General features: G+C 42.8%; 1 protein-coding gene across 1 annotated transcript in view; it reads left to right on the top strand.

Moving 5' to 3' along the window:
• The first annotated feature begins 754 nt into the window (after positions 1-754).
• LOC126260416 (coiled-coil domain-containing protein R3HCC1L) overlaps positions 755-26,411 on the top strand; it is a 162,410-nt gene continuing 136,753 nt past the window's right edge. Inside the window, exon 1 of the mRNA XM_049957745.1 lies at positions 755-912. Within this exon, the coding sequence (XP_049813702.1) occupies positions 755-912 (158 nt within the window). The remainder of the gene's footprint in view (positions 913-26,411) is intronic.

Below are 26,411 nucleotides of genomic sequence, written 5' to 3'. Positions count from 1 at the left end.
TCTTCACCTGATTTACTTCAGACTCTGCGGACCGTGAATTCAGCGTGAAGTTGCTATAGTCACAAACACGTATATTTCGGCCTCTGTTGACCACTCCACCATAGCTTTGCGCGGCTTTCTCGCATTTTTCACTGAAAACGGGACAATGGACATTTATCAACAGGAATACAAGTTCTCCGTCTGCTTCCCAGTACACCAGCATGGGGTCAACCACCCCCTCACTGTCACTCATCTTAAAGTAGCTGGAGACCGCGCCCCATTACCGCTTTCTCAGAGTTTGAGCCGCCCTAAGCTGCCTATTGTCACTTCCCTTCGCCACTCCCCAGCTGCGCACCGCCATCCGGCTGCGGTCAACTCTGAATACTTCCCTGGGATAAACTAGCCTCCAGTAAACCGACGCGTTTCCACAAAGTTTTCATGTGGCGTGAATTACTTTAAAACCATCACCCAACATTAATTATTCCAATACGTCCATACTGTACCCTCTACAAGATGCATTGTGCCTTGTCAGTCATTTTTGTTCAGCCCTACTGTTCGCTCAACGTGAGTTCGGTGATCTTTAATGACTTCATGTAAGGAGCATAGTTCTTGCCATCTTACAGTGTTAGTTATCCGATTTACTAAGTACGGCGAATATTGATGGAGTACAGAGTAACCCCTCTTCACGCTTCAGAAAGCAGCCACAGGCCGTCGGCTCGGTGGCATTTCTAGAGGCGGCGAGCGAGCGGGAGGAGAGTGCGGAGTGAAATGCGACATGCGGCGCGCAGTGCAGAGAGCGGCGTGTCCGGCGCGACCTCAGCCTCATAAGCGGGCGGCTCGGAAAGGACGCGGCCTTGGCGGCAAGGCCCCGCGCCCACATCTCCCTGGAGCCACACTCGCGAGGGACGCCGCACCGCCCACGCCGCCCAACAGGTACGCAAAACAGAGTAACATACCGCTAGGTGCTAATTAGTTCGTAGCAGTGACTCAGTGGAATTTATGACGCCTGAATGCACCCCAGTGACTGAAGCCACTTTCACTCCTCATAGCGAGCTGTTCCATTAACAGCTGCCATTAAGGAATTCGTGACCTCAAATGAAAAATGACCTGTAGTAGCCCTTAACCAGTAAACTCTCCACCCTAGGTTCTTCAAAGAATCAAATTCCCAATATCGGTCGAGGTATTTTGTGCCATGCTTATCACTCGGTCGACTTTTCCCGCTTCGCAAGTTGCAATCCTCTGCCGCTAGAGGGCTCTGAATTGTATCGTATAACATGACGGGTTGAAACGTAACCACATAGGTGTGTGAGGAACGCACAAAACGTGCCTCCAACTGAAATCCATAGAAGAATGAAAGCTAGATATGGTCATGATTGTATGTATTTTTTTTTTTCGTAGCTAGACCCCTTTGGTTGCCGTTCATACGACGATATTCTACACCCCGTTTTGTGGCCCTTCATGGCAATCCATTCTGGACTTACAGTAATGGAAATAAGTATTCATACATTAGAGTGTGGAAAAGTAAACTGCCTTTATTGACAATACGAAACCAAAAACACTAATTGGATATGCGCTATACACATTGGCCAGTCGCCAATGCAGCTATGCTGTTACATAGAACGAGAATGAACAAGCCTTTACGAAATAAAATACAAGTCTGCCAAGTTCTCTACTGCGCTGGGAATTAAGTATTCATACACCAACAGAAAATGACACTTCTAACAAAGTCAGAACATGTTTAATACTTCGTATGAATACCCTTCCGATGTATTACTTCTCGCAACCTCCGTGGCATGGAATGGGCCAATTTTCTTGTAGTTTACGACGTGATACCTTCCCATTCTCGAAGGAGAGCCTCTTTCAAAGAGGCTTTACTACGGATGTCGTGTTTTCTCACTCGTGTTTCCAGCTCACTCCACAAGTGTTCGATAGGATTCAGGTCCGGACTTTGAGCTGGTGTTTTAAGAGTGTGTGGAGTGTTGTAGAGCAACCACAGCCGGACAATTTGCGCCGTATGTTTGGGATCATTGTCCTGTTGGAAGTAATAATTTCTAGGAAGACCCAAGGCGTCAACACTCTGTTGTATGTTCTGTTTGAGAATGTTCATATACACAAATCTGTCAATGGTACCTTCCACAAACACTAATTTGCCGGCACCGGAGGCTGACATACGAGGTGTGGCTAGAAAAGAACCGGACTAGTACTGGTGAAACAATAAGACGAATGCAATAAGGCTGAAAGTCGCGTGGCCTGTCACGTGACTCTCGCTCCGCCTACTGCTCGAGTTTCATCTGCCTCCTGCACTCAGTCTGCCCGTGGCGTCTGTTTTAAGTAGTTGACGTTTTGTCTGTGCGTCGGAAAATGTTGAGTGTACAGAAAGAACAGCGTGTTAACATCAAATTTTGTTTCAAACTAGGAAAATCTGTAAGTGAAACGTTTGTAATGTTACAACAAGTGTACGGCGATGATTGTTTATCGCGAACACAAGTGTTTGAGTGGTTTAAACGATTTAAAGATGGCCGCGAAGACACCAGTGATGACACTCGCACTGGCAGACCATTGTCAGCAAAAACTGATGCAAACATTGAAAAAATCGGTAAACTTGTTCGACACTTTCCTTGTCAACTCCTGTTAACTCAGACACTGCTCTGATTGTTAAACGGCGATCTTCTCGAACAAGTTTACCGAATTTTTCAATGTTTGCATCAGTTTTTGCTGACAATGGTCTGCCAGTGCGAGTGTCATCACTGGTGTCTTCGCGGCCATCTTTAAATCGTTTAAACCACTCAAACACTTGTGTTCGCGATAAACAATCATCGCCGTACACTTGTTGTAACATTACAAACGTTTCACTTGCAGATTTTCCTAGTTTGAAACAAAATTTGATGTTAACACGCTGTTCTTTCTGTACACTCAACATTTTCCGACGCACAGACAAAACGTCAACTACTTAAAACAGACGCCACGGGCAGACTGAGTGCAGGAGGCAGATGAAACTCGAGCAGTAGGCGGAGCGAGAGTCACGTGACAGGCCACGCGACTTTCAGCCTTATTGCATTCGTTTTATTGTTTCACCAGTACTAGTTCGGTTTTTTTCTAGCCACACCTCGTACAGCCCCATACCATCACTCCACCACCTCCGTCCTTCACCGTGGGTTGAATGTTGTATCGGTCGAGGTCTGTATTCGGTCTTCTCCAGACCAAGATCCTACCATCATTATGCACGATATTAAATTTGCTTTCATCACTAAACAATACAGTATCCCAGAGTCTGCTGTCTTGGATACATGCTGTTTCACGAATTCCATCCGCCACTTCCTGTTCTTTTTGCTGATGTAGGGCTTTCGTCTCGGGACCCTGCCTCTGTAGCCCGAACGATTGAGAATGGTACGAACTGCCCTTGGAGTGATGTCCTGTCGGAAGTGGTCATGTACATATGCGGATAGTGCCGACGCTGTCGTTTTCGGGTTTTTCTTGATGATTATTAGTAGCATTCTGCTCTCTCTTCTTGTAAGCTTCTGTGGACGACCGTGTCGTTCACTGTTTATTACTACTCGTCTGTCCTTATATCGCTTAATGATAGATTGCACAGTCGCTCTGCTTCGTCCTACGATGTTCGCAATTTCGGCATACAACTTGTGTAGAAGTTATTGGGCGACAATGATGTTTCGTTCCTCAATGGTCGTTTCCTTCCCCTTGCGGCCCATTCTGCTGTTCCACGGTACCCACGTCCGACGTGCTGTTGCTTCACGGCCGCCACACGACTACACAAGTGTGGCATGCACTCCGGGGCTGCGTCAGCCGTTTGTTTGGTTGAAAGTAGTCCGCTGTATGAATACATTTTGCCCTGTCGTAGACCGCGCGGAGTATATTTTATTTTCCCAGAATAGATTCATGGCATACCGGTAGCTTCATTACCAATAACATGGTTATGTGACGCTACATCGTCGTACTTATTCGTATCGGCACTGTGGGTGATTTACTATCCCAACACACCATCGTAGTTTGTCAGCACTGTATGAATACTTATTTCCATGACTGTACATATCAGCAAGATAATAGCCTCCCACAAACAGCGAGTGTTTATACTGCTAAGTCGCCGGATTTCTCCCCAGTTGAGAACGTCTGGAAAGTTGTAGGCAGGGCCCTCCAACTAACTTGGGAATTTGACGATATAATGTGCCAATTGGAAAGAATTTGACACGATTTTCCTCAGGAAGACATCCAACAACTCTATCAATTAATTCGAAGCCGAATACCTGCTCGCATAAGGAACAGAGATGGACCAACGCATTATTGATTTTTTCAGTTCGTGAAGCTCTTTCTCTTGAATAAATCAACCAGTTCCTCTGCAATTGTAATCAGTTGTTCGTCTGTACATCACACATAACGATTTCCATCCCATTCGGAATATTGCTTCGTGGTGCGTCGTTTATTTTAGTCTTAGTGTGTATCTATGACGCACCAGTAATATAGGGTACACAATATAATCACATATTATACAAAAATTGTATGTAAATGTAAAACAAGTATGTCATATAGATAAAATAATAAAATTTTTAATATATAAGACATGTACAACGCTAAAAGCGTACCACATTTCTCTCATCCTGTCGTAGCCCTTAACCAGTAAACACGCCCTTATTTCACGAATTTCTATGACGTCATATCTCCTGAAGTATGTGTCGTACAGTGACACAATGTTGCAGGCACGTTCAATCATATATACAGATATCGTCTGCAAAGTGTGTTCCGAATAGCGCTAATAGTAAAGGCGTAATCAATTAAAACATCGTGCTTGATGTTGAAGTATAGAGCACGAACGGCGAAAATATAACAAGCGATGAACTTTTTTTCCTTTTGTCGTTTGGTGGACGTATCAGCGAGAAAAAGTTTCGTAAATGTTTGGAATCATGAGTAAAGTTTGTTGAAAGTCTCTTGCTCTCTGATGCTGGATGAATAGTCTGACGTGAGTAACTTGCGCGCCACCAGTTACGCTGCCTCGAAAAGTAGACACCGTTTGTAATTGCAATACTCGCTCACTATATTGAACCTTTGACACAAAATTATACTTCTTAATGAGCAAATTATGTCAGCATTTTAAATTTTTAAATTCGGCTAGTAATCATATGAAATATCGAAAATGAAAAATCATTTTGGCCCTGGAAGCCCGTAGATAATGCCACCTGCAACTGAAATTGTACACTATAAACCAGGTTAGCCACTTAGTAATATAGATTTATAAGCGACAGCTACGAGCCATTTCACAAGGTTTGGTGGTGCATGGTGAAATACTGAAGCAATACCGGAAATACTGAACTAGCTTTGTGACTGCATTGTTGACTTCTTAGCAGAAAGAACTCAGCACCTCATTTCTACGGGGGAGAAATTGTTAGAACTGAAAGTGGGAGGAGTGTAGTAAAAGCTTTTGTTGGCAGCTTTAGCTTCCTACATCATTTGGCCGTGGTGATAGAGCGAATACACCGGTAAACTCTGGACCCAGATACCCTGAGTTCAGTCCCACGTAATGGTGCGGAATTTCCTCGTTTCAGTCTCTCCAGGATGGCACCAAATACACTGAAGGTATCAAATAAGTAACAGAGTTGTTTCTCAAGAGTGATAGATGGCTGGGGCGTTTGGCCCACCACCCTGCCCCTTCTACAGCCGTGGCGAACAAAGGCTGCACTCTATCTGCAGCCAGGCCAGTGGCCCAGTCCAGGGCTTGCACCACAAACTTTACTCTAGACTCAGTTTCCTACAAACTAGCCACCTGGCGAGGAACCAGTTGGGGTAGGGGCCTGTGAGAGTTGCGAACTGCCAACTAAACAACATTTTACTAAAATTATTCATATACATACATACATTAATTCTTATATTCATCAGCTAACTTTCGGAAAATAAAGTAGCATGAAAACTAAAAGTCTCGAAAAGACGCCGAATTCTAGAGCATCACAAGCTTCATTTAGAATAAGATACGTTTCAGTTGCTTTTCTGAGAGCAGCCATGTGGATTGGTTTGCGGTCTGACGGGCTGTAGATAACATTCCAGCCACGAAAACTCGTCCACTCACAGTTTTGCCATAACTGGTGCCAACAATAAGACTGAACACAGTTTGTGAGTCCATAGATGGAATAAGCAAACCAGAGGAAGATGAGTACGGCAAGACAGATTGGGAATGGCACTTCCCAAGAAGAAAAAATGGCTCGAATGGCTCTGAGCACTACGGGACTTAACTTCTGAGGTCATCAGTCCCCTAGAACTTAGAACTACTTAAACCTAACTAACCTAAGGACATCACACATATCGATGCCCGAGGCAGGATTCAAACCTGCGACCGTAGCAGTCGCGCAGTTCCAAACTGAAGCGCCTAGAACCGCTCGGCCACCGTGGCCGGCCGAAGAAGAAAAACAGAAAGACTGACTTTCTCGAAGATAGACGGAAACGACTGAAAGAAACTGCGCTCCCCCTATTTACATTACTGCGTAGCCGAAGTCTGCAGACTGTTGCGCAGCCGCAGTCTTCGAGATAAGTGATGATGATTATTTACGGTTGGAGATAAGTGAAATACTGATAATGGTCTCTGCACACTTCGATTTTATACCGTATAAATTACGAAACTGACGATATTGTGAGAACTTTTTGCTATCAAAATTCTGAAATCATCTGGAACTACGCACGTTCTTTTCAAATGACGTCCTTCCATCTTGTCTGCGGGTTGGGACCGATAAGGTACTTCTCTTATTTCGTGGAGAACCAACCATTCCCAACTGCGTTTTAATGCCACTGCCAACGCTGTAAAATCAACTGACTTGAACCCCACAGGAAACTATGAGACATTTGAAACAGAAGGCAAAAGGCCAACATGAGCACCTCAGCAATTTGGTGGAACTGGGCATTCAAATACTCAGCGAGTAACTTAACCTGGGTACGACGTACCAGCACAGCCTAGTGGACTCACTTCGTAACCGAATCCAGACGGTTATCAAGTCCTGGACGGAACTGCGCAGTATTAAATGATGCTTGTAATGATTTCTTTAAGGGTGACTAATTTTTTGTGCTTTGAACTCATTTGGTACGCGCCCCACACAGTTGAGCAATATTCCAGGGTGGGTCGCACAACTGGTTTGCTAGTAATCTTCTTTGTAGAATTACTGCATTTTCCCAGTAACCTTCCAATGAGGCGAAGTCTGTCGCCTGCTTCAACTATGATTGAGCCTGTGCGATAAGTTTGTTTCATACCCCTACAGACAGTTACATCCAGGTATCTGCTTGAGTCGACTAATTCCGGCTGTAGTCGTTATCTACACTCAACAGAGTACCGTCTTAACGTCACTCAGTAGAACGCATTTCAGTGTGACGCAGATCAAAGTCACGTAACTCGACGCTGGAGAATAATGCAGAAATACAAATACGCATTCGCACACTGACCCCCCCCCCCTCCCCTGAACACATACTCACACCCACAAACAAACGTGGGCACACTCATATCAGGTCAAACGATTTAGCAAACTCCATTTACTACTTTTACTTAGCGTAGAACAGCTAACAAAATAACATAAGCAGTCTTGACTTTTGAAGGAAACAGACATAGTAGTGCAATGCCGTCTGTTGCAAAATATGTGAACTGCAAAGTTGAGCAGAAACAAGTCGGGTAACTTATACAATCACACAAATATTTAATTAGGAACAACGAGCATAAGAATTTCGTCTCCTTGTCATTATTTTCTTTTTCTTTACATTTATCTGCACTCCGAAATCTTTTCCGGTAACTTTAGTCTCCTCAACCATCTACTGGAACCCTTGCATTTCCTGACTACAAGAACATAGTTGGAACACATATGCAAAGTGACGTTTCTGCGGACAGACATTTCTGCGGGGTGTGGGGTGCTTGCTAGGATAATTGGCTTTTCCCAGTCAACGTACAGACGCACTAAGAATTTGTTTCCGGTGTTTCACTGTAGCACAGTGTGTTGTATTCTACAGTACGTGCTACTAAGAACTGGTTTTGACATACACTGCCTGACAAAAAGAAGAGTGAAGCAACCAGAAGACAGGATCAGGTACACATACGCATCATCGGTGGGTACGTAAACGCAAATTCTCCGTGACTGGCAGAACGGCCACCAGAGCGCATTAGTGTTGTTTGTATTCAGTGCTGTTACCAGGCCTGGTAGGGTGCATCAGGGACATGCTTGGGGTCAGATGTTGAATGATAACTGTGAAGGACTCGGAGGTATCGCATACTAGTGCGAGACTGTGTCATCAGTAGCTCTCAGAGTTTGAATTGTAACCCATTGTGAGTCTCCATTTGACCATATGGTCGAATCGTGTAATATGCAGATTTGTGCGGCAATCGGTTGTAACAGTGGCCTGTTGGTAGACTGAATGGAAACTCGTGAGGACAGCATTGTGTGTATTAAACCGGGGACCTAGAAACGACGGAGAGGCTTCGTCCCGTCGTAGCTCTCAGTGGTTCACAGCCCAACGACAGGCCACAGCAGTCCACCCACCCCACCAATGACCCACACCGAACCTAGGATCATTGTGTGGTTCGGCCCCCAGTGGACCCCCCTCCCCTCCCCCCCCCCCCCTTTCCCCGGGAACGTCTCATACCAGACGAAGACGAGTGTAACCCCAAATGTTTGCGTGGTAGAGTAATTATGGTGTACGCATATGTGGAGATAGTGTTTGGGCAGCAATCGTCGACATCGTGCAACTGAGGCGGAATAAGGGGAACCAGCCCGCATTCACCGAGGTAGATGGCAAACCGCCTTAAAAACCCTCTACAAGCTCACCGGCACACCGGACCTTGACACTAATCCGCCGCGCGGATTTGTGCCGGGGACTGGCGCGCCTTCCCGCTCGGGACACACCGCGTTAGACCGCACGGCTAGCCGGGAGGTCAGCATAGTCGTCGTCAACGTTCCGGTCCATCCCGTCTGACCACCACAAGGAAGGATCGCCGTGTTATGCACCAAGCACATTGAAACCTTTTCACATCTGCGCCTGCCATGCGAAAACAAGAACAGGACCCACTGCAAGATTGTATGTCAACCCGCACCAACGGTCGGAGACCAGCCGCAGCCGGGTAGGGAATTATCGTCCCATGCGCCGGTTGCTGTTAATACCACAACACAAACGGCTGTGTTTGGAGTGGTGCCGTGAACAGGAAGCATGGGCTGCTGACGAATGGCGTCTCGTGTTATTTGCATTCCATAACTTTTTCCGGTAACTCCAATATAACCCACAGCTCAGCGTCACCTCATCCGGTGATCAAAACAAGCATTTACGTGTCACAAATACCTCAACTCATTAACTTCACTTATTTGTTGTACCAGTATTTTGCACCTGAAAAGGTTAAAATAATTTTGACAAACTGAGAAACGTGAACGCTATTTATGATCCTCTAATTAAAAACAATGTGATGACGACGATGAGGCCCCATACTCCGAGGAGCGTAGGGAACGACCCGGGAGACCCACACCGCCGACTAGGCAAGGTCCTAACGGAGGTGGTTTGCCATTGCTTCCTCCGACCGTAATGGGAATCAATGATGAAGACGACACAACAACACCCAGTCATCTCGAGGCACGGAAAATCCCTGACCCCGCCAGGAATCGAACCCGGGACCCCGTGCGCCAAAAACAATGTACCTTTGTAAACGATAGTAACTGTCGTGACAGGCCCTCATTGTGTCCAGCCTAAGAATTGGTTAACCATGAAGCCAATTAATCAGGATGCACTTATGATAAACCTGTCGATTTAAGTCTCGGAGAAGAACAAGTGTTCTGTACATACCTAGCAAAGACAACCGAAAATATATTTTTAAAATATCTTGAAGCGAAGCTATTACATTCGCAAATTGATTGTGCGAGACTTCGCTGTTGTGTTCTGAGAATACTGACTGCCTTAATGAACAAGTGTGTTGTTAAATGAGTACGAAAACTTCTCCCCTTCACACACCCATTTTTTGAAAGTAATGGTTATGATTCTGCTTTCTTTCTATTACACTTGACAATCATTTTTCCATATGCCTGCCTTCTGCCAAGTTCTCTTACATTTTCTGCCATTTAGTCAGCATACAGTTGTTCAATTTCCTGTTGGTGTCGCATTCGGGAGGACGACGGTTCAATCCCGTCTCCGGCCATCCTGATTTAGGTTTTCCGTGATTTCCCTAAATCGCTTCAGACAAATGCCGGGATGGTTCCTTTGAAAGGGCACGGCCGATTTCCTTCCCCATCCTTCCCTCACCCGAGCATGCGCTCCGTCTCTAATGACCTCGTTGTCGGCGGGACGTTAAACACTAATCTCCTCCTCCTCCTCCTGTTGGTGTTTGTCAATATCCAGTTGATTTCCAGATCCTGATTGTGTTCCCTTTCCGCAACCAGTTTATAAGCATCGACACTGCCTCTACCAGCGGATCTCCGCAGCACCAGTAGGGCCTAATTCGTATCAGGATTGCTCAGTGTCGTAATCAAGCAAGCGAGGTGCTGGAATGACACTGGATTCGTATGCGCGGGAATAGCGATTCAAATGCCCGCCCAACCATTCAGATTGAAATTTTCTGCGTTTTTCCTAAATGGCTTAAGGCAAAGCTTTGAAAGCGCATGGTTGATTTCCTTTCCCATCCTTCTCCAATCTGAGCTTACGTGCGCGCACACGCGCGCACGCGCGCTCGCGCGCGCGCGCGCGCACACACACACACACACACACAAATATATTATTTTACATATAAACATGTGTAAGTTGGTGACCGCTATCGTAGCTAATAGAAAGCACTGATACTCCTAGTCGTTATAGGTACTGAAAGCTGGCTAAAGACGGGGTTAAGTTCAGCCGAAATTTTTGCGAAGGACCTGACGGTGTTCAGAAAAATAGGCTCAATACATATGGCGGTGGCGTGTTTCTTGCTGTTAGAAGTAGTTTACCTTGTAGCGAAATTGAAGTAGATAATTCCTGTGAGTTAGTGTGGGTAGAGGTCATTCTTGGAAATCGGAATAAAATAATAATTTGATCCTTCTATCGAGCGTCCAACTTACAATTGCTGAAAGGTTCAAAGAAAATTTGAGTCTAATTTCAAACATGTACCCGATTCGTACGATTATAGTTGGTGGTGACTTCAGTTTACCCTCGATATGTTGGCGAAAGCCGGCCGGAGTGGCCGAGCGTTTCTAGGTGCTACAGTCTGGAACCGCGCGACCGCTACGGTCGCAGGTTCGAATCCTGTCTCGGGCATGGATGTGTGTGATGTCCTTAGGTTAGTCAGGTTTAAGTAGTTCTAAGTTCTAGGGGACTGATGACCTCAGAAGTTAAGTCCCATAGTGCTCAGAGCCATTTGAACCATTTTTTTTTTGTTGGCGAAAATACATGTTTAAATCCGGAGGTACTCATAAAACATCATCCGAAATTCTGCTGAACGCATTCTCTAAAAATTATTACGAGGAATTAGTTCATGAGACTACTCGAATAGTAAACGGTTGTGGAAACACGATTGGCCTATCAGCAAAAAATAGTCTTGAGCCAATACCGAGCATCAAAACGGGTACAGGTATTAGTGAACACGGGATTGTTGTAGCGAGACAATACCGTAACGCCAGAATCATCCAAAAATAAACGAAAAATATACCTATCCAAAAAAGCAGATAAAAATTCGCTTGACGCCTTCCTGAGAGATTATCTCCGCTACTTCCAAATTAACAATGTAAGTCTAGACCAGATTTGGCTTGAATTCAAAGAAATAGTATCGACACCAATTGAGAGATTCATACCAAATAATCTGACAAACGACAGGGCCTACCCCATGGTACACAAAACAGATCAGAACACTGTTGCAGAAACAATGGAAAAAGCATGCGAAATTTAAATGAATACAAACACCCCACAATCAATGCCTTCTCTTCGCGATAGCAATGGACGTAGTATCGATGACAGTGCTGCTAAATCAGAGTTACTAAACACAGCCTTCCGAAATTCCTTCACTAGAGAAGCCGAAGCAAATGTTCCAGAATTCAAATCAAGAACAGCTGCCAAAATGAGTAACTTAGAAGTAGATATTCTCAAAGTAGTAAATCAACTTAAATCACTTAATAAAAGCAAGTATTTCGCTTCAGATTGTATAGCAGGTAGGTACCTTTCGGAGTATGCTTTTTTGTTTTCTTTTTTTTTAAAATTTGTGGTAAGGTTCTATGGGACCAAACTGCAGAGGTCATCGATCCCTAGGCTTATTAAACTAACTTACCTAAGTACAACACACACACACCCATGTCCGAGGCAGGACTCGAACCTCCGATGGGGAGGGGGGGGGGGGGGGGGAGCCGCGCTCCTCAACCCGCGCAGGAGAGTATGCTGATGAAATAGTAGCATATTTAATAATCATGTACAACAGCTCGCTCGATGCAAAATCAGTACCCAACGACTGGAAAGTCGCACATATCACACCAATATTCAGGAAAAGTAATAGGAGTAATCCACAAAATGACGGCCCCATATCACTAACGTCGATATGCAGCACGATTTTGGAACATACGAGTATATTGTGTTCTAACACTATGAATTACCTCGAAGAGAGCCATCTATTGACATACAGTCAACACAGATTTAGAAAACATCGTTCTTGTGAAATATAACTAGCTCTTTACTCGCACGAACTGTTGAGTTCTATTGACAAGGGATTTCAAACTGATCCCGTATTTCTAGATTTCCAGAAGGCTTTTGACATTGTACCCCAGAAGTGGATTGTAATCAATTTCCGTGCTTATGGAATATCGTCTCAGTTACGCGACTAGATTCGTGGTTTCCTGTCTGAGAGGCCACAGTTCGTAGTAATTGACGAGAAGTCATAGAGTAAAACGGAAGTTGTTTCCGGCGTTCCCCATGGTAGTGTTATAGACCGTCTGTCGTTCCTTATCTATACAAACTATTTATGAGACAATATGAGCAGCCGTCCTAGGTTTTTTGCAGATGATGCTGTCGTTTATCGTCTAATTAAGTGATCAAATTGAAAAACGATTTAGAAAAGATATCAGTAGTGTGAAAAAATTGGCAATTGACTCTCAATAACGAAAAGTCATACACATGAGTGCCAAAAGGAATCCGTTAAACTTCAGTTACATGATTAATCAGTCAAATCTAAAGGCCGTAAATTCAATCAAATACCTTGCGATTACAATTACGAACAACTTTAACTGGAAGGAACACATAAAAAGTGTTGTTGGTAAAGTTAACCAAAGACTGCGTTTTATTGGCAGGACACTTAGAAAATGTAACATTACTCCTAAAGAGGCCGCCTGCGCTACGCCTGTCCGTCCTCTTTCAGAATACTGCAGTCCGGTGTGGGATCCTTATCAGAGAGGATTGACGGGGTACATCGAGAAAGTTCAAAGAAGAGCAGCACGTTTTGTATTATCGAGAAACCGGGAGAGAGTCCGTCACGCACATGCTACAGGATTTAGGGTAGACACCAGTAAAACAAAGGCGTTTGTGGATGTGGCGGAATCTTCTCACGAAGCTTAAACACCAACTTTCTCCTCCGAATGCGAAAATATTTTGTTGAAGCCGACCTACATGGTGAGCAACGAACATCATAAAAAAAATAAGGGAAATCGAAGCTCGCACGGATATAGGTGTTCCGTTTTTCCGCGCGCTGTTCGAGAGGAGAATAATAGAGAATTATTGTGAAGGTGGTTCGATGAACCCTCTGTCAGGCATCTAAGTGTGATTTGCAGAGTATCCATACAGATCTAGATGTAGCCGCGTTTTGCTCTACTGCTAGACGATCATTGCTCTCCTGGAGATGATGCCACCTCTGCAAACGTTTCACATGCCTTGCTAGTGTATCGTTTCACTTAGATGACGCTACGCGCCGGAACACTTTCGCAAGTTTGTGTTAAATGATACTGTACACGCTGAGCGCGCAACTTCAACGGTCGCCGAAGCGCCGTCGCTAGATTACGAACAGCAGGCAGCTACTTCTCACAACTACTGGGCATAAATAAACAAAATTAGGTAAACAACTTCTGCGAACAACTGCTTGGTTTACTTACAGTTAGGGGTTTCAGTATTGACGTGCGCACAACCTACAGATATCAACTTACGTAACCGCGCACAGCCGCGTATGAACAGAATATGTTCTTAGCACGCAAACTATGGAGACCATAATGCCACAGGCGGTTGCGTGTCTTCACGACTGTTCTTTCCTTTTGTCTTAGTGCCATATCACCACACCGCTGTCTACTCGTTCCCGGAGTTTAACGTACGTTTACAACACATACGTACGAAAATTACGTTATGTTGTAGTATTATATTTAATACGTATTAATAATTGGTATTATATGTTTGCAACAGCGTTGGACAACGACCTTGACATCCGCACGTATGAAAGATATTGACTGCACTATAGCCACTGAAACTGTAAACTCCTGCCACTCGAACTACTCGAATTTCTGAAATTACTGTGCTCTAAAAAATGTAGGTATGTTTCACAAGTTCATGTCTCTTGGCAGAAGTGTCATTTTGCATAAGTGTTGGAACCGAGTTATTGTAGCGCGGGAACGAAAAAAGCTCCACTAGACTGTACAGGAGATTGAAGTTACCGAAAAAGGTTATATAATGCAAATAAACGAAAAGGAAAAGAAAATAATGACATGGGAACGAAAAGGTAAAAATAAGTTTGAATACAGAGAATTTGGAATATGTACTATATGTTACGTTCCTGGGAAGCAGTATAGAAAGCTATTGGTGGTGCAACACAGGCACTAAATCGAGAATAATAATGCCAAAGTGGCATTCTAGAGTAGGATTAAGGAAAAAGCTGATGAAGTGCTTTGTCTATAAAGATACACTGTACGCTGCCAGAACTTGGATCATGTAGAAGGAAGAAAGGAAATGGCTGCGGCTTTTGAAATATTCAAGGGGTTTTCATAAACATAACATCGAAAAAGTTATCAAATTAATTTTTCTTTATTTACGGGTAGATGTTGTAAGGTCAAATGAGCATTGATAAATCTAGCTATAGAAGTACGTCAATTTGCCGAATTTTGAAAGTGGACATGTTTACACTGAATATTTTTTGTATAAGGTACTTAGCTCGTTTTATATAGGACTTTGTTGTCTCTGGAATGTGGTTGTTGTCTCCGAATTTTTCTGTATGAAGAAGTTCAGTGGGTCAGTAACTACGAAATAATAAAGTTAACACTTTTAACTTCTGTATTCCTAAACACTTCAAACAAACGGTTAACAAAAAAAAGTTACATGTACTTCTATGAGCTACAAACAACGACTAAAACATCCTAGTGTTTATAAAAAGACTTAACATGACTCTTTGTTACAACTACTCTTCCCACCAAGTGAGAAAGAGCAATAAATAAATTTGTAGGTAAGGAATTTAATTATTTAAATGGCTGGAAAAGATAGTATTTACATTCACTCATAAATATATTCATTTCATAAAGATGAAAAAACATTAGAATATTATAAATAACTTTATAACATTTATAGTTATGTTTCTCTTCTCATCAAATGTATGCAGTAATGCACAAAATATGACATTTATGTACAAATAGTTTCTTTGAGATTATTTTTTTATAAATGAAATACATACTCATCGGTATCAGGGAATTCATAACGCGCATTAGACTGCATCACAGTGTCTGCAGCCCTTTTATACCTTGAAATCTCACGCACCATAGCACAGTAGTACGTCGCTAGAGGGGTCCAAACAAAATGGCACCACCCATCTCCACTCTTGAGGCGCTTTATTTTGAATCCTCTAGTGGCTTACTAGGGTACTGTGGCATGGGGATTACAACGTGTACCAGTGTTTCAGACAGGCTCCTGCAAACAAACAAAAAATTAATATCGTAAGTTCACTTTTATGGAGCTGGTAATTAAAATTTTTATCCTAGAAACCTAGCGGACTATGGGAAAAATAAAATGGGATGACACAGTAACAAAAGAAGAAGTGTGTGTGAGAGAGAAGAAAGGCAGTTACTGGCTGTAACTGAATATATGAAAATAATATGGATTATTCAGATAATGAGTAAGCCTGAGGAAAGTATGAGAACAGTTTGATGTATAGAGGGAAAGAGAAAGCGAGGACAGAGGAAGACTCAGATCATGGACGATCTGCTCAATAGATGTTAATACAAAAAAGAGCCACAAGGAAGCAATCGGCTGCTTAAAGTGGAACAACAAAGGGAACTGGTTATAATTATGAATTCGATTACGATTTGATTATTTTCACCCTTCTTTAAAAAAACTAACTCGTCTTAGGATGTATCAGGTTTCTTGTATCTTCACTGATATCAGAAAATACTGCAAAAATCTGTAAGTCTTACCTTGAATGACACTCCGCTGTGCTTAATTTTATGTCTATAAATATCGTACCAGGGTCTTTCATGATTTTAGACATTACAGTTAATAATCTAGGTGCTGAAAGAACGTTAAATAATAACCTTCGTTTCTGTTACAAAGTTCTTGAGGAGGCTGTACAATTATGACACTGTCAAAAAATTAACCATGTCGAGCTATACAACGAAAACTAGTTTACTCTGCAATTCTTCATTATTCCATAGGTTTCCATAATCATCTGTTTAATGGCTTGTCGCAGGGAGTTCAGTCAAGTTGTTACTTCCACTTTTAAGCTACTTGAATTCTACCAGACTCTTAAATTAGTATTCTTGATGTCGCACCGCTGTTTATACTCATCAGTCCTGAGCTAAGATTTTATGAATGAAAAGTCTGTGTTGGGGATGAGTGCATTGTTCTGGGATGGACTAAAATTAAAATACTAGGGTATGATCCGCCAAGATTTTGAGACACCTCAAAGTTAATATTATTTATGTTTGCAAAGAATTTAAATATGAGCAATACTCAGAAAACTCAGTATTAATCACTTAAAAATTATAAAACTGCGCCACTTAAGTGTGAAAGCACAGATTGCTGCCAAATTACTCATTATAATTCATGTTCATCGTTATGATTAACGGTCTCGGTTGCAGGTTGTCTAACGGCTTCCAGGAACAACAAAACTTTGATTTTCAGTATTTCATATATTATTGACAGAATTTAAAAATTTAAAATGCTGTTATAATCATATGTGTCACACACACACGCATATTTCACACACAAACACACACACACACACACACACACACACACACACATACACACACACACACACACACACACACACACACACACACACACACACATACACAAAGAATTAATTAATTTCAAGCATATTTCAAATCGTAATTTTGGCTTAAACAATTTATCTACTTTAAGGTGTAAGTGGTTGGAATGACAAATTGTGGAACCAAACAGTCACTGTAGAAACACGACACATCAGAAAAGCCACCCCATGTGGTAAAAAGTTATGAATTCATAATTTATGTGTTTTTTCAAATATCTGTAATTACGATTTAAAAACTAACAATTACATGTATACAAACAGTAATGAACATTCTTTATCTGTAACAGATGATAAATAAAAGCCCACTGAAGATGCTGCAACTGCAGAGAAACATATTTGGGTTTAAAAAAATTATGTTTTGCTAAAGGCCGACCCTATCCAAAAACATACCTCTTGTTAAAGGTTTAACGCAATAAGACAAGTAATGCAGTCAGTGGTCTACTTACAATTTTGTTTCACTTTATAATAACGCAAATTGAAAATTAATTTTATTAATTCATACGAATTTAATATCCAAAATCATAAAAATAAAGTGTCATTGGCTTACATTTGTTTAATTGGGACACTAATTACATTACAAAAACCATTTATTGAAATTATGAATTATATCATGAAATAAATTTTATAAGTTTACGAAGTTTGAAAATTTTTAATAAAACATAATTCAGTTGCCAAGAGAATTTTCTGCCTATTTTAATAGTTCAGGGCCGTGTTAATTTACTTTTAAGTGTATGAAGTCTGCTTTTATCTGATACTTTAATACACATATAGAGAACAAATGATTAAACCGTTTACTAGAAATTTAAAGTAAGAAAGCAAGACAGTGGCCTCTTTATTTTGTCATATCACTTATCTCTATCTTCTCGATGAATTGTGTTCATGGCGAGCCCATTCACACATGCTTCGCTAGTTGTATTCCTTAGGTATGTATTGATTCACTTAAGATGGAGAAACCTCTCATTGGTGGCCATTGTCACTGGTAGAGTTGCAAAGAGCTGTAGAAATCGAAACAAATTCGGATAGATCTGACGGTCGCAGACAGACAAAGGTTCCATTGCGTTTTGCGGCAACTGCTCCAGTTGACTCAGACGTTGATGAATTTCAACTCAACCATTGTCGTTGTTAGGTCGGCGACTGACGGACCTGAAGCATAAAATTAATGGAGTTTCGTAACTACATCAACGATACCATGTCTTCAGTTTTTCGTGATAGAAGACAATTCGAGCTGCTGAAAAGTTCATAATGTGTCAAGAATCGATTTGCATTGAATTAATGAAGGCATCCAGAAGTGTACGAATACAGACACTTTGTAGTAGCTCTCAGTATGATCACTGATATCCTGATTTGCACAATGTGTTTGCTTGATAGAAAAACGCGGTTACTCGGTTTGAACTCCATCAGCTGAAGCAAATTTCCTGGCTTCTTAGAAAAACAGACTGAAAGTATCATCAACATTTTCTGTCACTGCTAGAGATCCCTCGTATTGTGTACAACTCATACACAATAGTAAGAAGAAGTGGGCTACAGAGTGGTGCAGCAGCAGTCATCCTAGAAAAACTGGACAGGAGCAGATATGATTAGTGATCAAGTTAATATAATAGACAGAAGATTCACTTAACTTGTATTTCTCCAGGCATATTACAAATAATGCAGCAAGAAATAGAGTCCAGCTCTCAATGTCAACAAGGATGAGGCTGTATGTACTAATGCACAAGGGATAGTGTCAGAGCCACTTCTAGGCGGCGTCTGCATAGCCTCACATACCGAAGAGGCTCTAAGTGCGAGTGGGCTGTGCGGCTGCCACTGGCTGCCCTACATCGCTGCAGACAGCACTCGTCTGGCTGGACCGGAAACTACTCTGGGGGGACCACATACAACACATGACCAACCGAGCTAGCGCGAGGCTCAAACAGCTCTATCCTATGCTCAACAGGCGTAGCACACTGAACAGAAGGGTGTCGAGGTCCATGTACATGACACTTATCCGACCCCTGATGACGTACGCAGCTCCCGTCTGGGGATACGCTGCGCCTACACGCCTGCGCCGTCTGCAGCTCATACAAAACAAAGTACTCAAAATCATAAGCAATGCTCCACGATACACACGCATCGCGGACCTTCACCGGGAATACCGACTTGAGACTCTCACGGAGGTAATCCACAAACTCACCACAAGACTATACAGAAACTCCAGACATTCGCAGAACCCGTTTATTCTGAATCTGGGGAACTACGACCACAACCATAGATGGAAACATAAAAGACCAAAAGACATACTTGCAAGGACATAACATCTATGGCCAAGCATACGCAAACATAACGGCACAGGCGAGCCCCTGTTAATCGGACTCATTTACTGGATATCCAGCTGAAATACACTGCCGAATAACTGGCACCACACAGGGAAGCCGTACCGTACACTGCATGCAAACAAGCTCCACACATCCCCCACACAGTGAGGTGATCTATGGCCGATCTCCCACTACTGTATAACGATCTTGATTGTTCCAGGAATGTAGCAGCTGCAGCAACTGGGACACATCGCCATCGCTTGTCACGGTAATGATGCATGATAACTATACTAACAAATCCAACCTTGCATGAGCTATCGCAGCTAGTAAGCCACTTCTGCTCTTACTACCCATCCCACTGTCGCAGAGGTTTTTTTCCCACGGCACGAGCCATGGCACTTTTTTCCCTCTGCTCTTCAGATCGCTACCCTCACTCGCGTTTCGTCCACTATCTATCACCTGATGGACCGTGTTAATGCGTAGCCTTACCCAGACGCACGGACAACATCACAGCCCAGCATCCTGTGATCCACTTACTAGATAACTAACATGTTTACGGAGGTGACAGTAGAACTTTTGGTACGGTCACCACGTTGGTGCGGGCGTGGAGGGGCCCCATCTCTATTACTCGTGGTATGGAGCCACTAGAGGTGTGGCACAACGGACGCGCTCCGTTTAGTTCGCCAGATGTCGTGTGACCGCTGTCAGCCTCTGACGGTAACTTGCTATTCTGTTGTGTCCACTTTCATACCCATGGAGTGGTATCGATATGCAATACCACACTTGGCAGTGCCGATAAACTCTGCAAAACCTGTATCTTGGTACTGAAGTTGACAATGGGTGGACTCACCTGACACAAACAGTTCATAAAGTACGAGGGTGAGTGAAATGAACACCTTAAATATTTTTTTAAATATTATTTATTGTGCAGAAGTGGTACAAAGCTGTATCACTTTTCAACATAATCTCCCCCAAGCACAATGCAAGTCCTCCAGCGCTTACAAAGTGCATAAATTCCTTTAGAAAAAATTCTTTTGGTAGTCCGCGCAACCACTCATGCACCGCGTGGCGTACCTCTTCATCAGAACGGAACTTGTTTCCTCCCATTGCGTCACTGAGTGGTACAAACATATGGAAATGACTTGGGGCAAGGTCTGGTGAGTATGGTGGATGAGGAAGACATTCAAAATACAGGTCTGTCATTGTTGTAACTGTTGTACGGGCAGTGTGGGGCCTTGATTTTCATGTTGGAAAAGGACACCTGCTGACAGCAATCCACGTCGCTTTTATGTGATTGCAGGCCGCACATGGTTTTTTAGGAGATCTGTGTATGATGCACTGGTGACAGTGGTCCCTCTAGGCATGTAATGCTCGAAAATGACGCCTTTTTCGTCCCAAAAGAGAGTCAGCATAACCTTCCGTGCCGATGGTTCTGTTCGAAACTTCTTTGGTTTTGGTGACGAGGAATGGCGCCATTCCTTGCTCGCTCTCTTCGTTTCGGGTTCGTGGAAGTGAACCCAGGTTTCGTCGTCAGTAACGATTCTTGCAAGGAAGCCATCACCTTCTCGTTCAAAGTGTCGAAGAAGTTCTTCACAAGCATCAACACGTTCTCTCATTTCAGGAGTCAGCTGCCGTGGCACCCATCTTGTAGACACTTTGTGAAACTGGAGCACATCATGCACAATGTGGTGTGCTGACACTTGACTAATCTGTAAACATGCTGCAATGTCATTCAGTGTCACTCGGCGGTTTTCCTTCACTATGGCTTCAACTGCTGCAATGTTCTGTGGAGTAACAACTCATTGTGCCTGACATGGACGACGAGCATCTTCCACTGAAGTCACACCATTTGCGAACTTCCTACTCCATTCGTAGACTTGCTGCTGTGACAAACATGCATCACCATATTGAACCTTCATTCGTCGATGAATTTCAATAGGTTTCACACCTTCACTACGTAAGAACCGAATAACAGAACGCTGTTCTTCCCTGGTGCAAGTCGCAAGTGGGTCGGCCATCTTTATACTGATACTGCGACGGCGTGTGTGCATCTGCACTATGCTGCTACCTACAGGACATTCTGCACGCTGTTTGTAGCACGCTTAGCAACTTACAGGATAACGGCGCGAAATTTCGATTTGTTATTACAAATTTGAGGTTTTCATTTGACTCACCCTCGTATAACTAGCAGACGGCAAAATCTCCCTTGGAGTTTGCTGATGGAATGTGGTCTTTTTGTCAAATTCATGAACCTTCCTCAGAGCTGAAACAACACAACCATAAATTTCCTTAAAGTCTTGTGTGCTGAAAAGACACTCAGTCCATCTAGGGAGTGTGGTATGTTTCAAATGCCTGATTCGAACATAACCTAATGATTCAAGGGCATCGTTTAATATTTTCATACGCTTTGGTGGCCCAAAGAAATTATGTATGATTTCCACTGTTCCTTGCAAATTTGTAATAGGCGAAATGTTGCATGTGTCAGTGACTACCAAAGTGAAATTAAAAGCTGCGCAATGAGAATACAGAGCTAAAGGGTAATCCTGTTGCATGAATGCACGAGTCCAAAATCCTCGTAGAAATGACACATGAAGACCAAATGTTACCAAATTTTCAATTGTACATCCTCATATAGCCAGCTAATCCTTTCCCAATCGCATCATACACTGCAAAAAATTGCAGGAAATCTTCAGGAGTCTTGAGATCCATGGAAATATGGTGGGCGTAAAGAGACAATTGCTCTGTTCCAGCAACATCAGCAGTTTCATCAGCAAGAACTGTGAAACCTTTGGCGTCATTAATCTGCTGAACTGTTTCTCCCAGGAGTTGGTTATCCATGCAGTTGACGATGTGATTTTGAACAGGGCACTAATGTACTTGTCGCGTTTACAAGTCCCTTACAAACTTCATAGATTTTCGTCACCCTTTGCGCGCTGTTTTAGAATGCCGCGAAAGTTACCCATGTTGTTGTTACCCTGTTTGTCAACTTCACTGGCCCAAAGTCCCCTTAATACAATCTCCTGACGTCCACAGAGAATTACCACCTCGATAATAGGGACCATGCCTTTTCTATTTTTTTCCATCTGCTCTACCAAGTCTTGGTCCAAGCAATGTTTTATGTCTTTTGTCTTGTTATCATTATATAAACAAAATTGTCACCATCGATTACAGCAGCCTTATGATAATTGTTGCTCGCATGGATGTTGAAATGTGCAAGAGCGTACTTCTACTTCGAAAACTTGGAGGTTACTAGGGCTCCAACATTTTGATGACTACATTCACTCGAACTGTAATAAAATGGAACGCCTACAGCTGTCAACTATAGTTGATGGTTGGAGAGACAACATCGCTGTTACAGGTCGTCTGCGAAAGCCAGTTATAGATGTTGGCCACTGATGCATCATGTATACGGTTGGAGTTAACTCCCTCGGCGTCAGCTAAGGCCTGAAGATGGTGCACTGAAGCACCGAAACTGGTTGCGATATAATAAATGTCATCACAAGGACGGCTGCAGGCGTTACATTTTATTACATAAGTATATGGCTGAAGTCTCTCAGATCTCCAACCACAACATGGACATACAAAAACTTCACCCGAACTTGTCTTAGCTAGGACTCTCAGTACTTACTGAAGGCACCATCCTCTTTGGGACAGAATACTAACCAAAAATATTTCTTCCCCATACAACTTAGATTGAACTTACGATATTGGCGACTTTGCAAAGTGAGGGGAAATTTGTAAGTTGCGTCGGGCACAAAAAGGTTTTAGAAATGTTGTCGCTTCATGCGGTCATCTACTTGTTCGTTATTTGATAGCAAACAGTCACTTATGTCATATTTACTGCCTAGTGGTGTACTGTCAGAGCTTGATGTATTAGTGAAAGATGTTGATTTTGCTTCAGGATCCGTAAAAGGTAATTCTGAATTAGCAATAATGCTTCTATTGTTTGAAAACAGGAGCTGCGGCAACTGTGGTATATCATCCATTTTCATGACCTGAGAGAACAGGGTTTCTTCTAGTCGTGATGTTTTGGAGAAGTAGTGCAAAATGTTTCCACTTCTTGTTTTGCAATGCATTGTTTTAGCTCTCAAAATCAGTATTTCAGTATACTAGCTTCAATAACAAAGGTTTTTCGCAACGCTGATGGATCAACAATTTGACAACTGGTAACTCAGAGAAGGTTTGCACCCGTGGTCTAGAGGTAGCGCCTTTGAGTCATAATCGAGTCCCGCCGCTGCTTAAATTTTGATTAATAGTTAGCATTGACGGCCGAAGACTTCCGGAAGAAGAAGTCACCCTCGTTCTGCCAACGGCCTTGTCAAAGAGGGCGGAGGAGTGGATAGAGGTTCAGGGCACCCTCTTGTTCTAGGGGTGGGAAATTGCCCCTAAAGGCGGAAGAATCAGCAATGATCAACGACATGAGGATGCAGAAGGCAATGGAAACCACTGCATTAAAGACACGTAACGTGTATCCACAGGACATGTGGCCTATAATTGAAGAAGTATCATGATGATCTCTCCATTGGCAAAAGATTCCGGAATAGTCCCCCATTCGGATCTCCGGGAGGGGACTGCCAAGGGGGAGGTTATCATGAGAAAAAGATTGAATAATCAACGAAAGGATAACGTTCTAAGAGTCGGGGCGTGGAATGTCTGGAAAGGGAAATGCAAAGTCTCAATCTAGATATAGTAGGGGTCAGTGAAGTATAGTGGAAAGAAGACAGGATTTCTGATCAGATGAGTATAGGGTAATATCAACAGCAGCAGAAAATGGTGTAACAGTAGGATTCGTTATGAACAGGAAGGTAGAGCAGAGGGTGTGTTTCTGTGAACAGTCACAGGGTCGTTCTTATCAGAATCGACAGCAAATCGACAACGATTGTTCAGTTACATATGCCGACGTCGTAAGCTGAAGATAAAGAGGTAGAGAAAGTGTATGAGGATACTGAAAGGAATCAGGGTCTAATCTCATCTTTCTGGTTCACATACAAAAAAATATACAAATTAAAATTGCGTTTAGGCTACACGATTCAAAAACATATATATTACTCACTATAATGGGCAGTGAAGACCGTGTTCTTTTAGATCAGAAATGTTTTTCTACGTAGTAAAAAATGGTTCAAATGGCTCTGAGCACTATGCGACTTAACTTCTGAGGTCATCAGTCGCCTAGAACTTGGAACTAATTAAACCTAACTAACCTAAGGACATCACACACATCCATGCCCGAGGCAGGATTCGAACCTGCGACCGTAGCGGTCGCTCGGCTCCAGACTGTAGCGCCTAGAACCGCACGGCCACTCCGGCCGGCTAATAGTCGTGGAAGATTGGAATGCAGTTGTAGGGGAAGGGGCAGGAGAATAGTTTACAGGACAATACGGGCTTGGGACAAGGAATGAGAAAGAAGAAAGACTAATTGAGTTCTGTTATAAATTTCAGCTAGTCATATTGGAATACTCTGTTCAAGAATCACAAGAGAAGGAGGTATATTTGGGAAATGCCGGGTGACACGGGAACTTTTCCGTTAGATTACATCATGGTAAGACAGAGATTCCAAAATCAGATACTGGATTGTAAGGCGCACCCAGGAGCAGATATAGACTCACTTCACAATGTAGTAATGATAAAGAGCAGGCTGAAGTTTAAGACATTTATCAGGAAAAATCAATACTCAAAGAAGTGGGATATGGAAGTCTTAAGGAATGTCGAGATACACTTGAAGTTCTCTAAGGCTGTAGATAGAGCAATAAAGAATAGCTCAGTAGGCAGTACAGTTGAAGAGGAAGGGGCATATCTAAAAAGGGTCATCACAGAAGGTGGGAAGGAAAACATAGGTACAAAGAAGGTAGGTGTTAAGAAACCACGGGTAACAGAAGAAATACTACTGTTGATTGATGAAAGGAGGAAGTACAAAAATGTTCAGGGAAACTCAAGAATACAGAAATACAAATCGCTGGCGAATGAAATAAATAGGAAGTGTAGGGAAGCTAAGACGAAATGGCTGCAGGAAAAATGTGAAGACGTCGAAAAAGATATGATTGTCGGAAGGACAGACTCAGCATACAGAAAAGTCAAAACAACCTTTGGTGACATTAAAAGCAACGGTGGTAACATTAAGAGTGCAACGGGAATTCCACTGTTAAATGCAGAGGAGAGAGCAGATAGGTGGAAAGAATACATCGAAAGCCTCTATGAGGGTGAAGATTTGTCTGATGTGATAGAAGAAGAAACAGGAGTCGATTTAGAAGAGATAGGGGATCCAGTATTAGAATCGGAATTTAAAAGAGCTTTGGAGGACTTACGGTCAAATAAGGCAGAAGGGGTAGATAGCATTCCATCAGAATTTCTAAAATCATTGGTGGAAGTGGCAACAAAACCCCTATTCACGTTGGTGTGTAGAATGTATGAGTCTGGCGACATACCATCTGACTTTCGGAAAAACATCATTCACGCATTTCCGAAGACGGCAAGAGCTGACAAGTGCGAGAATTATCGCACAACCAGCTTAACAGCTCATGCATCCAAGTTGCTTACAAGAATAATATATTAAAGAATGGAAAAGAAAATTGAGGATGTGTTAGATGACGAGTTTGGCTTTAGGAAAACTAAAGGCACGAGAGAGGCAATTCTGACGTTGCGGTTAATAATGGAAGCAAGACTAAAGAAAAATCAAGAAACGTTGATAGGTTTTGTCGACCTGGAAAAAGCGTTCGACAATGTAAAAAGGTGCAAGATTTTCGAAATTCTGAAAAAAGTAGGGGTAAGCTATAGGGAGAGACGGGTCATATACAATATGTACAATAGACAAGAGGGGATGATAAGAGAGGAGGATCAAGAAAGAAGTGCTCGTATTAAAAAGGGTGTACGACAAGGATGTAGCCTTTCGCCCCTACTGTTCAATCTGTAGGAAGCAATGATGGAAATAAAAGAAAGGTTCAGGAGTGTAATTA

Source organism: Schistocerca nitens, chromosome 5, assembly GCF_023898315.1.
Source record: "Schistocerca nitens isolate TAMUIC-IGC-003100 chromosome 5, iqSchNite1.1, whole genome shotgun sequence".
Classification (NCBI taxonomy): Eukaryota; Metazoa; Arthropoda; class Insecta; order Orthoptera; family Acrididae; genus Schistocerca; species Schistocerca nitens.
The sequence above is the reverse complement of the archived record's forward strand: the minus strand, read 5'-3'. Positions and strand labels throughout refer to the sequence as shown.